At 48.2% G+C, this 13,350-nt stretch overlaps 6 protein-coding genes across 6 annotated transcripts; 3 read left to right on the forward strand and 3 right to left on the reverse strand.

Annotated features, from left to right (window-relative positions):
- Window positions 1-210: 210 nt before the first annotated feature.
- Window positions 211-1,169, reverse strand: ATNIH1004_000957 (uncharacterized protein; the record flags this gene model as incomplete). Its single annotated transcript, XM_033565660.1, has 2 exons — window positions 211-762; window positions 876-1,169. 2 exons carry the CDS (start codon window positions 1,167-1,169, stop codon window positions 211-213), a joined length of 846 nt encoding a protein of 281 aa, XP_033431417.1.
- A 1,773-nt stretch (window positions 1,170-2,942) lies between these two features.
- ATNIH1004_000958 (Apq12 family protein) lies at window positions 2,943-3,256 on the forward strand (the record flags this gene model as incomplete). The annotated part of the gene is made up of 2 exons (XM_033565661.1): window positions 2,943-3,190; window positions 3,253-3,256. The coding sequence occupies 2 exons, from the start codon at window positions 2,943-2,945 to the stop codon at window positions 3,254-3,256; spliced, it is 252 nt and encodes an 83-aa protein (XP_033431418.1).
- A 358-nt stretch (window positions 3,257-3,614) lies between these two features.
- FET5 (putative signal sequence-binding GTPase GPN3) lies at window positions 3,615-4,493 on the reverse strand (the record flags this gene model as incomplete). Its single annotated transcript, XM_033565662.1, has 1 exon — window positions 3,615-4,493. One exon carries the CDS (start codon window positions 4,491-4,493, stop codon window positions 3,615-3,617), a length of 879 nt encoding a protein of 292 aa, XP_033431419.1.
- A 471-nt stretch (window positions 4,494-4,964) lies between these two features.
- SAM2 (S-adenosylmethionine synthetase) lies at window positions 4,965-6,361 on the forward strand (the record flags this gene model as incomplete). The annotated part of the gene is made up of 4 exons (XM_033565663.1): window positions 4,965-5,047; window positions 5,113-5,170; window positions 5,266-5,293; window positions 5,361-6,361. The coding sequence occupies 4 exons, from the start codon at window positions 4,965-4,967 to the stop codon at window positions 6,359-6,361; spliced, it is 1,170 nt and encodes a 389-aa protein (XP_033431420.1).
- A 700-nt stretch (window positions 6,362-7,061) lies between these two features.
- Window positions 7,062-9,912, forward strand: ATNIH1004_000961 (uncharacterized protein; the record flags this gene model as incomplete). The annotated part of the gene is made up of 3 exons (XM_033565664.1): window positions 7,062-7,199; window positions 7,302-8,021; window positions 8,074-9,912. 3 exons carry the CDS (start codon window positions 7,062-7,064, stop codon window positions 9,910-9,912), a joined length of 2,697 nt encoding a protein of 898 aa, XP_033431421.1.
- A 772-nt stretch (window positions 9,913-10,684) lies between these two features.
- Window positions 10,685-11,470, reverse strand: ATNIH1004_000962 (uncharacterized protein; the record flags this gene model as incomplete). The annotated part of the gene is made up of 1 exon (XM_033565665.1): window positions 10,685-11,470. The coding sequence occupies one exon, from the start codon at window positions 11,468-11,470 to the stop codon at window positions 10,685-10,687; it is 786 nt and encodes a 261-aa protein (XP_033431422.1).
- Window positions 11,471-13,350: the final 1,880 nt, after the last annotated feature.

Below are 13,350 nucleotides of genomic sequence, written 5' to 3' on the forward strand. Positions count from 1 at the left end.
TGAAATTGAAATTAAGCTAATCCAAAATAGGCAATATTAAAGGTCATGTGCTTTGTTACCAGAAGCTCCGATCCTCTGCTGTTGAGTAGGTTGTTGATAATGGTCCGCAATGAGACCATTCAGACTGACGCTTTACTCCGCTACGAGTACCACTACTTACAATACCATGGATTTCGCCCGTTCTGATAGAAGCTGAAGGCCTGGGACATGTTAAAAGGGGATTTGGTACAGATTTTGTCTCAGTATGCGAATTCGAAAGCTGGGGGGACTTGAGGCTGAATTTAACACGGAATTCAGTCTTGAATTTAATGCAGAAACAAGTGCCGGGTTTGTTGCAGTTGAAGCTGAATTTAATGCAGAACTTAATACTGCAATAAGTGCTGGATTCGACGCTGGTTCTGGTGCTGGATTTGGTACTGGGTTCGGCACAGGGTCCGGTGGAATATCCTCCTCAGAGTCTGAAGTATCAAGCACCTCTAATAGATAGTCCTGCACCTGCTTACGCTGCAGTATTCTTTCTATCTCCTGATCTTCCTCCTCAAGAAGCATCTCTTGGGTAACGGTAGGTGGCGAGTCTGCACGAAATTGTCGTTTGTTAATCTGTATATAAAGTAGCTTCTCAACTCGGTGAGATTCAAGCCGATTCCGGATCTTTGTATGCTGCAGATTCATCTGTGAAAATGCTCTCTCAGCTGCAGCAGAATTAGCAACAGTATTACACAGACGGCGAGCAAAAGGAGCAAGAGTAGGAGCAAATTCTGCCTAAATTAATATAGGTAAGTATCTTGCTTAATAGCATATAGCTTTAACTTACTGCCTCAAGCCAAAAGAGAGCTGGTGTTCTTGCTTCCCAACAAGAGGAATTATAAAAGCACCTGTTCTTTGCCGGAATGCCAGAAATTCATGCCATGCAGTAGATCTTCCATCTTCGCTTTGAAGTGGTCGTAAAGCACCTTCAATTGGCGTCGTGCGCTCTCATCAAGTTTGCCAGGAACTCTTGCTGGATCAAGATGATACGCTACCCAGTGAAGTGGCTCTAGTTGACGTAGCATTCGAGTCTGCCAACCAGTGCCATCTAGATAAGAATAAAAATCATCTTTAAAGGATGTCTGAGCAGCAAGCGTCCGCAGAGTCTCATGGAGGGTTAACCACCGCTGCGTTACCTCCATGATTGATGAATTTTGGGCCTCAGATTCCTTCTGAGCAATATGCAGAGGCTTAAGGATTTTTATTAACTCCTTTAGCTCCCACCAAAAGGCATGAGATTTAGTTGTTCTAATCACCTCTTTCCCTTTTATGGTAGAAGCAGCAGGAGTAATAAGAGCCCACTCACAAACTGCTTCCTGGCAATCATAAAGAGAAGTAAGCATGCCATATTGAGTACCCCATCGGGTAATAACTGCTGCAATTAAAGCCTTTCGATGGCCCCATTTCTCAATCTGCTTTGCTTGCAGCCTTGCATATTCAAGAGGAGATTGGTGAAAGAACACCACAACTTCAAGAGCTGATTTAAAACCCCTTTTACTTTAGGGATCTTAGAAGCATTAGGATCAAGAATATCCTTCATAATCAGCTGTAGACCATGAGAGTCACAGGGAATCATAAAGCATGCTTAAGCTCTGGTTTCTCTGACAAAATTTGCCATACTGCCTTCATAACACAGCAGGTATCCGTTGAAATGGAATTAATCCTCTTCCAGTCAACAACTTTATCAAGCTCCAAGAGAATATTATGGAGCCTTTCCAAAATCCATTCACTAATTGTAGCAGCATCAAGCGTCTTATCTTCCATGTCATGTAGATGAAGAAACCATGATTTTGTGGGTGTTGTAATAGTCATAGCAATAACCCGTTGAGAACGTATATTATTTGTTGTCTCATCTACAGAGATATTTAGAAACTGACTTCTCTGTAGCTCCTTCCGAACTTTCCCTTGTATCTCGATATATGATTCCTCCAGTAAGTCATCAGCGATTCGATGGCGGGATGGGATTTGGTATACGGGATTTAGAGCATGAATAAGATCTTGCATCTCTTGTTGCTCGAAAAGGCTAAAGGGCCTGCCTCCTGTAAAACACACCTGAGCTAGTAAGCGATCAATACTTCTACTTGGTTTAGAGGTAGGGAAGCTTAATGGTTTCTGTCTCTTTCCAGGAGTATTCTCGGGGTCCATAAGAGCCTGCGCGCTGCTACATTTCTTCACGTGCTCGCACTGGCGTGTAGTGTTTTTCGCTCGAACTTTGAAGCACCCAAGGCATTTTACTTGCGGGACCTAGCCAAAATTAATAAAGCGTACGTGTGGACGTGGGTGTACAGTCACCTTTGTGCTGCCCCTTACTACTTCAAAGCACTTCTGAAGCTCGATCTCGGTGTAATGGATCTTGTCAGGAGAATCTTCAGCCATGCTGATGTTGATAATATTACTAGTTTAAAATCCTCCCCGTCAATATATATATATTGGTAATGGTTGCTACCAGTGACACTAGGCATTTTAGATAAGATAAAGAATTGGGCAGAATCTGGGCTGGATAGGCTCTTATTGGCTGCAATACTCTCACCGCATATAATGACTAATCAAAATAAGCCCCTTGAAATGTAATTGAAATCGATAAAAAGTTGAAATTTCAAGATTTCGTAATGAGCTCGCCGGTATTGTCATTACACCAACACTAGACCTCAATAACAATGGAATCATCATTCTCTCTTTGCCGGGCTTTAAAGTGTCACTTCATCCTCTCTCTCTACATTGTCCCTCCTAGTTCCCACATCAGTCGATATGGACTATCTCGCAAGTAAGTCGTCCTTAATAATAATAACCATCACCCTCACCATCACCACCACCACCATAACGCTAACAACACCAATAAATTATGCGTAGGACTTGACACAATCCAAACAAACCCCACAATCCAACACCTCTCTCACCGCATAACTACACACCTCATGAACCTCCTCACCCAACTAGATCCCTACGTCAGCGCCCTCCGCACCGACTATCTCGAACCGTACGTAATCCGACCGCTCGCGACAATGCTCGCGTCATCTATGCCAGACCTGGTCTCCGTGCTGGCCCTGGCCTTTGTGCTCCTCATCTCGTTGAAGATCCTCGATTATGCGCGTCGTGTCATCATGTTTTGGGTTTCGCTTGTCTTGAGACTTATCTGGTGGGGTCTTGTGCTGGGTTTGGGGTGGTATGTTTATACGTTTGGGTGGGAGAGGACAAACAGGGATTTGGGGTGGGTTTGTGGGGTAGCTAAGGGGTTTGTAGAGGGTCTTCAGAATGGTTTCCAAGGTCAAGGCCATAGTGGGAAGAGTCAGGAGGGGAATCTGGGTGGGAAGGAAAGATATTCTTTTAGGGGATGAGGGGTGATTTTCATTCATTCATTCTTTTGTTGGTTGGTTGGTTTCTTCTTGTCTGCTATACGTTTGGTGTCTTGCATGTAGAGATTGGATTAGCGTTTATTACTTTATCTATAGTCATGAGGAACGAATACATATACTATGTTCATCAAGTCATCATCATATCGGTCTAACTGAGCTCTGCCTCAATCGGATGTGGCTCGACTCAGTGATATTATATTCACCACAGTTTTGGTTGCATGTTCGACGAGTTGATCAATCATCCTCATAATTCACCTCCTGCGCATCTTGCGGCTCTCTCGGCTCCTGTGCCTCGTGGTACTGAATAGCATCGTCAATATGGCTCAATACAGCCGCCACGCTATCCTCCTCCTGCACCTCCAGCTGCAAAAACGACACCATACTGAAATCATCAATCAACTGCGCCACCGTGCGATTCAACTGCTTGAACGAGCCGCCGCTCATCAACGCATCCTTGGACGTTGGATCTGCCATAGACCCGGACACATCGTTTCTGTTGTCGTCATCCTGCAACAACTGCACATCCACATTGGTAAACCGCTTGAGTTCCTTGCGACTCACCACATCCCGCACCTGGTCCATCTTCGTCAGGATATTTACATGCGGCATCTCAAGCATCAACATAGCCGACATAGCACTCAATGTGCCCGCAAAGAACTTCGCCTTATCGACCACGAAGGTACTCTCGAGGAGATACGCCGCACAAAGATTGATATTCAGCGGGCCCGCGCGCGACAGAAACTGCACCAGTGACGGCAGCAGCGGCACATGCGTATACAGCTCGATCTGACCCGGCATGTCAAAGATGATCAGATATTCCTCACTGAGCGGGTCAATCGCCTCCGAGATAAAATCCAGGTTCTGGAGGAGGAACTCAAAACAGTAGATGAGGCCGCCGTTCGGCCCCAGTCCTAACTCCTCCATCACATCTTCCAACGTGATCAGCTCGCGGATGTCCAGATCCGGCTCGTAGGTGAAGCTCTCCGCTGCTGGATCTAGGTTCACGTAGAAACAGCTCCGCCGCGTCGTCTGCAGATGCTGGATCATCGCACTGCAAAAGGTGGTTTTGCCGGCGCCTGCCGGGCCCATCACCAACACTCCGAATTTAGACATGACGGTTTACTTAGTACTAGGTAATGGTCGACGATGACGAGAGGTAAGACGAGGGATTTGTCAGCGCCGAGCAATCAGATCGATAATTTATTAAATAAATTCAGTAAGCGTAAGCAATACGAACACGTAACCGAAAGAATAGGCGGCACGACGCGAGGCCATGCATGCAGGTGGATGGATTCCTCATTGGATTGCCCGAATGAGGCATCCAACAGGGATCTTTTCTGCCGCATGCCACCGCCGGATCTGCGATGGCGCGATCGGCGGTACTTTTTCCCGGCCGGCGAGTTTCCCCCTCTTCTTTTCTCTTCTCTTCCCCTCCTTTACTCTCTATCAATTTCTCTCTCACTTTCTTTCTCTCTTTCTTTCTCTCTCTCCCTCTCTCCATTCCATCCATCTCTACTTCTTTCTTTCTTTCCCCCACCACCCCCCCCCCCAATTCCTTCCCCAATCCATCCTAATTCCATCACAATGGGTAGCGTCGCCAGCCAAAAGCCCGGAACTTTCCTCTTCACCTCCGAGTCGGTCGGAGAGGGTCACCCCGATAAGATTGCGTGCGTGACCTATACCGTCTGTCAGCTGAGTTTTTACTTTTGGACCTTTCTGACCTCTCACACAGTGATCAGGTCTCGGATGCCATCCTTGATGCCTGTCTTGCTGAGGATCCTCTCTCCAAGGTATGAAAAAAGTTCCTTATGTTCCCGGTTTCTGATTGGCTGCGGCACGTTTCCGCACAAAATTTCTGCTCCACAGCTTTTAACAAGATCAACAGGTCGCTTGTGAGACAGCTACCAAGACTGGTGTGTATTTCTTTTCTTTTCTGTTATTTATTATCATTTGTGAATAAAATATTTGCTAACTAAATAGGCATGATCATGGTCTTTGGTGAAATCACTACCAAGGCCAACTTGGATTACCAAAAGATCGTTCGTGGCGCCATCCAAGATATTGGCTACGATGCTTCCGAAAAAGGTTTCGACTTCAAGACTTGCAACGTCTTGGTCGCCATTGAGCAGCAGTCTCCCGATATCGCTCAGGGTCTCCACTACGACGAGGCCCTCGAGAAGCTCGGGGCTGGTGACCAGGGTATCATGTTCGGCTATGCCACTGACGAGACCCCTGAGTTGCTCCCATTGACCATCCTCTTCTCTCACAAGCTGAACAGCGCGATGACGGAGGCTCGCAAGGATGGCTCCATCCCGTGGCTCCGCCCCGACACCAAGACCCAGGTCACCATTGAATACGCCCACGACAACGGTGCCGTCAAACCCCTGCGCGTCGACACTGTGGTCATCTCCGCCCAGCACAGCGATGAAGTCTCTACTGAGGAACTCCGCACTGTCCTTAAGGAGAAGATCATCAAGAAGGTCATCCCCGCCGAGCTACTGGACGACCGTACCATCTACCACATCCAGCCCTCCGGCCGTTTCATCATCGGCGGTCCCCAGGGTGATGCCGGTCTCACCGGCCGTAAGATCATCGTCGACACCTATGGTGGCTGGGGTGCCCACGGGGGTGGTGCCTTCTCCGGCAAGGACTACTCCAAGGTCGACCGCTCGGCCGCCTACGTTGCCCGCTGGGTCGCCAAGTCCCTAGTCAATGCCGGCCTGGCTCGCCGAGCCCTGGTCCAGCTCTCCTACGCCATTGGCGTTGCCGAACCCCTTTCCGTCTTTGTCGAGACGTATGGTACCTCCACCAAGTCCTCCGACGAGCTGGTGCAGATCATCCGGAACAACTTCGACCTCCGTCCCGGTGTCATCGTCAAGGAGCTTGACCTGGCCAAGCCCATCTACTTCCAGACCGCCAAGAACGGTCACTTCACCAACCAGAGCTTCTCCTGGGAGAAGCCCAAAACCCTTAAGTTCTAAGCGTGTCCATATCTCTGTGGCCGCAGCGAACCTGTTCCCTTGTGACATCTTTTTATCTTTACGAATGTGATGATTTTGCTTTGTTTTCAACAACTCAAAGCATGAGCATAGACATGTGAAAAGAAAAGCTTCTTGTTCGGCTGTTTATTTAATATTTGCATGGTCGCCTGCGGGAGACGGGTTCGGCGAGGATAAATTCAACATGATACCACTTTCATCTCTTGGGAGGAAGTTTCGGCGTTTATAATTTTTTTTGGGGGGGGAGCGATGGTCTTCAACACATAGCCTCAGTGACACCTACTGGGCCGAATATCTATCTTAGCGGTCCACCATAAGTTCCGGATGCTGGTCGCAAGCTGAGCTTGGGATGAGCGTCCGCGAGGCTCTTCGTGGTTGAGTCTTGGACTCTACAACCATGGGTGTGCTAATCTAAACATTAGCACTGATAGAATAATGAACATAAGATTTGATATGACAATACAAATGAGTAGCTGTAGATATGAAATCCTGTAATTATGCCTTGTTGTGATATCTAGGAGCCTGCTTGATCTGTGGTCTTGGTGGACCGTAGTGATCATTCGAGACGCGTGACGCCAAGACCTGGAGCGCGTCCTCATCCATCTCCATCTCTTGTCCGCGGAGCCTATATCTCTCACCACTACACCTCCTTCAGTTCATGATGTATGATTAATCTACCTTCATGGCCTCTCATGGACCCCCCCTCCTCGAATCTACCACCACTGGGACCCAATCCCACGATACCGCCCGCCCACTCCACAAAAAGCGCAAAACACGCCATACAGCCGTGGACTGGGCCAACCAGACCATTAACATCCAGGTGGGTTAGGTTCGACACAACCACAGGGATATACACCTGTTTATTTATTTACTAAGTCTACTGGGTTTACTTGATAATTGATTAATTCGCACACTTGAGCAGGCCCACGCCGCATCTTTATCGGATGATCCATTCGTTCTAGAACCCATCGCGGTGGTTCCGCGTTCCCGACTACCGCTCTCGTGGATTGAGCCGTGTTCGACGCTGTCTCAGATCCAGCATGGGAGCCTATTTGTTGCTGACATCCCGGTACTAGAAGCTGAGTCGTCGAAAAGAGAACCGTCCGTGTTGGCGGTGCGGTTGATCGGTGATGGTGGACTGTATGTGGTTGAGAGAGTCAAGGCAGGGATATATGCTCTGTCGAAGCTGGTGAGGGGTATTGAGGATGGTGATATATTTGTCGTGTTGAAAGGATGGAGTCCATTGGAGACTTCACTACGATCAGTGCCTGCAACAGCAGGAGGAGACTGGTGGGAGATAGCTCGTATTGATGATCCCGGGATGGAGTCGGAGGTATCTGCTAAACGGACCAGGTTTGAGGTTTCGGTTGTGTTTGGAGTAAGTAGTGTCGTTGAGGATGTCTGTATGAAAGGTGTCTCGCCTATGGATTCGTCAGAAAGCAGGGCGCAGTCGCTGGCGCCTCGTCTGCCTCTGGAAAGAAGCGTAAGCTCGGACGCCCGGGTGTCTACGTCTGCACGGATGCAGCAGTTGAATGGCGTGTTGGTTTCGGAGGGTGTGGGCGATGGTTTGTCATTGCAGTCGCCGCAGGAGCTTCTGGATAATTTGAGAGAGCAGTACCTGCAGGCTCTCTATATATCCAAGGTATGGTTCACGCTACTACAGTACTATTTCCTGGCTATACTGACATCTCAAGACTTCGCTGGCGTATTTCGCTAAAGGACCTTTGACTCGCTACCGGGTCGCGTTCAAATCGTCCAACTCTGAGCCTGCGAAGACCAACGATCTCATTGATTTCTACCGGGAGACTATCTTGACTGCGAAGAAAATGGATCTGAAGTACCGTGAGACGCTACCGGCTGCGATTCAAGATGCTATAATTTGCGTCTCCGACGAGGAGCCGTGCAAGGCGAAGAAGTCCAAAAATAGGAAAAAGAAGTTGGGAAGGAATGGGCTCTACCCTGAGGAAGATCGGTTCGTCCGACGATGGTGGAAGGACCGTTCCCTGGCTGATCTGGGTACATCGGAGGAAACGTTCCGAGAGGTAGAGATGAAAAAACACATTGCCGATTTACGACTGCGGGAGACGCAGCTTCAGATCCTTCTTATCTTGGAGACGTTGGCTCTGGAAGCTGCTGGGGAGGCAAAGCCGGACAAAGATAATAGTGAACTGTCGCATAAAACCCAGAAGAAGACGAAGAAATTACAGGAGCTCAAGGTCATGCTCGAGCTTCATCTCGATCGCCTATGCATTTGGCATGCCGTCAGCTTTGAGGATACGAGTGTTGAGGCAGCCAAGGCGAGCGAGATGTCGGGGAAGAAGGTCGAGAGTGATGCCCTTCGTGATTTCTGTACGGAACTGATCATTCCCTTCTATGCCTCTCGTCTACCGGATAAATGCAAGTCGATCACGCGGAAACTCGGTGTTTCGAGTGCAGCCTCGTTTTCTTCGAAGCAATCACAAGCCAAGAAGGTGCCGCCGCCCGGGGAGCCTGGAGCAGCTGATGAACGGCAAGCTGTGCAGAAGCGTCCCCGTCGCGCGTTCCAGCGTGTGTTGACAGACGAACAATCCACATCTCAAAATCGTCCGCCGTCGTTGAGTCGCTCCAGCACCACCCTCTCCCATCCCGAGGCCAGACGAGATTCGATCGATCCTCTCCTGCCCACGCTGAGCGCCAGTGTACGAGGGGGAATACAGAAGGCGAAACGCGCGGAGAATCGAGAGGTCGACCTGATCGCCGTGTCGCGACAGCATGAGACCAAATTAAAAAAAGTGCAAATGCTCACAGACCAGAAGAAAGAGCTTGATGCCGCAATCAATGCTCTGCGGAAACCCAATCGAGAACTGGTAGCCAAGGACATTGCAGAAGATGCGGACAAGAGACGCGGCAGTGCCAGGAAATCCAAGAATCCGGTGCGCAATCCCCTAGGACAGGGTGTGCAGGTCGCAGCCACGCCCAGGGGAGGTCGAAGGAAGGACACAGTTATTGGTCTACCTCCCCTTCCGCGGCGCTTTACACAATCCTCAGCCCAACGCAAAGGCCAGGCACTGTTTAGTGACGAATCCCCCAAGATGTCTTCTAGTATCCGCCCCAATTCCTTCTCGGGGACACCTAGTACCAAGGACACGGGCGTGATTCAGGAAACGCCTTCTCGACGTCCCGCCCAGGGAATCGGCTCATACGACGACGCAGTAGCAAGCGTAAGCGAGTCCCCCAGTCTATCAAAGAACCAGTTCCGCGTACCTCCACAACCGAACCCTCGCTCGACTGAGATGTTGGCTCCATCCACGCCGGTCTCATCTCGACACGTCGACGCCTTCCATCGACCAGACTTCCCAGTAGGATCCAAATCATCAATAGTCACGGAAACACCACCGCCAAAACCTTCCGGCACCGTGAAAACCACACCATCTACAAAGATCTTAAGCACACCCGTGAAAGGATCCTCCGCTCAGAGGGGTACTATTCCAGTGACTCCAGAGAAATCCATATATGAGCAATTAGGCTGGGACGACGATGATCTGGTATTGTAGTGGTATATAATAAATTTGAATTAGCGGGTGTGTGACTTGTGATGTTCAAGTTAGCGTTTACAATTACGGAGTACTCCGTATTATTGATAGAATATTTTTCTTGGCATCTTAAAAATAAGAATACCTATATTAGGACAGTAGGAATAGGAATAGGAATAACGAGTAAATAATGGCACAGTTTCGGGGTATACTCTGGAGTTCAAAATAAAACAGCCGAGGTCAAAGAGTAAGAATGAGTCAGACCCCACATATTACGGCTATGAACAAACAAAACGTAAAAACAATATGTTAGTAATCTGCTTCTATTTATAGTTATTTTTTAAGGTATTGTTGATGTGTTCATTCTACCCGTATGGATATTAATAGTATAGCATGCATGGAGTATGTATGCAGTTATGGAGTACTACTGACTGATAGGGAGCCCTTAGAATTAATCATCAGGTACAATGCATATTCATTATATCCTTGTTATTATCATATCTAGTGTACAGCATACTTATAAACCCAGTACAATTGAACGAAATGTAAAAGGTTAAAAGAATAGAAAGATAAAGATAATATATACACAATGAATTTCAACACCAATCAATTAATCAATCCTGTATTAAACGAAACACCAATCAAACCATCCCCCTGTGACAGATAGATAGATAGATATAAGGAAGGGAATTCGTCTCTCGTAGCGTCGTCAGTATTATATATAGTGCCTATGTCCTGTTTGCTTTTCTCTTTTATTGGCCCTCTTGATTGTTGTGTTTTGGCAGGTATTGTGTTACCCCGCAATGCGAACAGGTATACATTGTCCATGAGCGGATGGCCAGAAGTGGGATCGTTGGACTGTCTTTTCTATACAGGTGCGGCCTTTTTCGAGTAAACCTTCGGATTCTTTTTCCTTTTCTGCCTCGGATTCGGGGTCTGTGTCTGTTTCTGTTTCTGTTTCTGTCTCTGTTTCTTTTTCCGAGTCTTTTTCTGTCTCAGTCTCGGTTTCGGTCCCAGTCTCAGTATCTGCCTCGGTCTCGGCCTCGGTCTCGCTACCCGCCTGAGAATGCATCTGCGAGTCCGATTTCGTCTGCATCTGCGTCTTCGAATCCAACTCCTCTCCCTCTTCATCCGTCTTCTCCGGCGGAGCCGGCGGCGTCGTAGTGGTCACTTCATCCAACAGATCCGCAGACCCCGGCGCCGACGGAGTCGTAGTAGAAGCCTGTTCAAACGAGACCTGGAAGCGAGCATGGGCCTTCTTCTCCTCTTCGTCCGGACCGTCTTCCTCGTCGGAGTCGTCCTCCATTTCCACCGAGTTGATGCGCGTGGTCATGTCGCGTTGCGCCCACTCCATGGACAGACAATGCAGTCGGAAATGGCCCAGACAGCGTCGGATATCTGGGTCCGGGGCCGTAGCTTCCCGGGCGAGTTTCTGCTTCGATAGCGTGCTGAGTTTATAGGGGAGGGAGGTTTTATCGGCCAGAGGGGGGAGACGTTTGTTTATTGTTGTGGAATTGGTATTGGCGTTGGTGATAGAGGGGGGGGACTTGGTGGTGGTGAGGGTTGTTGTGACAGCCATTTTCTCTTTTTCACTCTTTTTTTTATTTTTAATTTTTTGCCTCGGTTGTGGTTGTGGACAGCCTAGAAATACAAGGACGGTCGATTTGAGGACTCAAATATAAGTCATTGAGATCAATTTTATAAAGTGAAGAATCCGGGGATGGGACAAAGGAACCTTAAGAGTAGAGGGAAGAAAGAAGAAGGAATAGTCAGACTCAGGAGGAAGAGGAGAAGTGGGAGAAAAAACGAGTACAGTCACGATGCGAGTCCAGACCAGACCCAAAGGAACACCGGCACACCCGAAACAAGTAATCCGACCATGTGTCCGTCTGATCTGGCAGAGTCTGCATTGGGAGATCCCAGCGTTCTAGACCGGCACCAGCACTCCACTCTCTCTCTCTTTGGGGATTCTTTCAAGAGCGAGAACGGTAACATATACGGAGTAACTAGGTAGCATCTGCGATGATAATTTGGAGGAGTTATCAATACGGAAGATACCTCTTTTTTCCAGGATCTTTTTGCTCCCCTTTAGCTATTCCCATACCCCGTGGCCTGGGAGAAAATAGAAAGGAAAACGGGCAATGCAGACGTGGCGGCCCCACTGAAAAATAGAATCGAGCAGCTGACCTCGTTCCAGTGGGTCCGAGTCCGTCGCTAATCCATGGAATGTTCCATCTCGTTGTTCTCTGTGCGTTGAAATGGTCTGACCTTGGTATCAAGACTCTCATATTTGATCATCTACAATACACAATATGGAGTATTGTCCGGCTTCTTCATTTCTTCTTTGATTTTTTTTTTTTTTTTTTTTTTTAAAAAAAAAATTTGGTCTCAATCCCACATTATACACAGAGTATCTTGGAAAACCCTAACTAGAACTTAGGCAAGGCACTCCGTAGTCGGACCACCTCCTATTGGCCAACTTTTGCGGGGTTAACGAATCTAGATTAGCCCATTCTCCACAATTGCGCTAGCAATCGTCTAACCCTGATAAGGATCACTCTACCTTACTAGGACTCTTATTAATACCCTGTCATGACTGACTACTGAGAAGCCTACCTTGGTACGGTCGTTCGCCATCACGACGGAGTGATAATTGCAAATGATCGATGATGCTGACTGCCACATGTATCAATATCGTCAGGTGCAGATCCAGCATCACAATATGTAATGGTGATGTAATGCCGACCAGCAAGTCATGACCTCATCTGTTTCATTCGGCCGAGTCGCATGCTCCGTGCTCAGTGACTTGCCACTGGCTCCTAGTTTCCCCGGGTTATTAACTGAACAATGCAATAAGGGTTCTTATTGTCATTGATGGAACCACATCTTCAGTCCTTCCCCAGGTCGGAGCTGGCCGAGATCATTGTCTGGAGTTCAATTCCGAGGCTATGACCCTAACATATGTATCTCGATCAAACAAAAGAATATGACGAAATAGACTGGTGACGGCCAACCCACAGTTGGTTCATTCTTGGTCACGTTCAAACCTGTCTGTCTCAAATCGCATCTCTGCTCGTTGCATGTTGTGGGTGATCTCACGAACGGTAGTACTCATGCTCTGTTTAATGGTTAACATATCTTTAATCATGGGTTAAACTAAATATGGGCTTTAGCATGCCAGTGCTCTAGGTCCTCCCAACCTTGGTGAATATACCATTGGATCACAGCAATCGGCCACCGGAACCGTTGGGTGGAGGATATGTACACCCATCTCCAGGTTATATTATCACTACCTCAGGCACTGCCTATGCCACACTCCGCGTGGGCAACCTTGAAACAGTTTCGCGTCGTTTGATGCCCAACGCACCCATCTACAGTGTGCATCTGGCGAACGAAATCCTAGATCCATACATTCCCCAGCCAATGTCCAAAGCTACGGCGAACTGAGCACGCACCCCT

Source organism: Aspergillus tanneri, assembly GCF_003426965.1.
Source record: "Aspergillus tanneri strain NIH1004 chromosome Unknown AapTan_2_pilon_pilon_pilon, whole genome shotgun sequence".
Lineage (NCBI taxonomy): Eukaryota > Fungi > Ascomycota > Eurotiomycetes > Eurotiales > Aspergillaceae > Aspergillus > Aspergillus tanneri.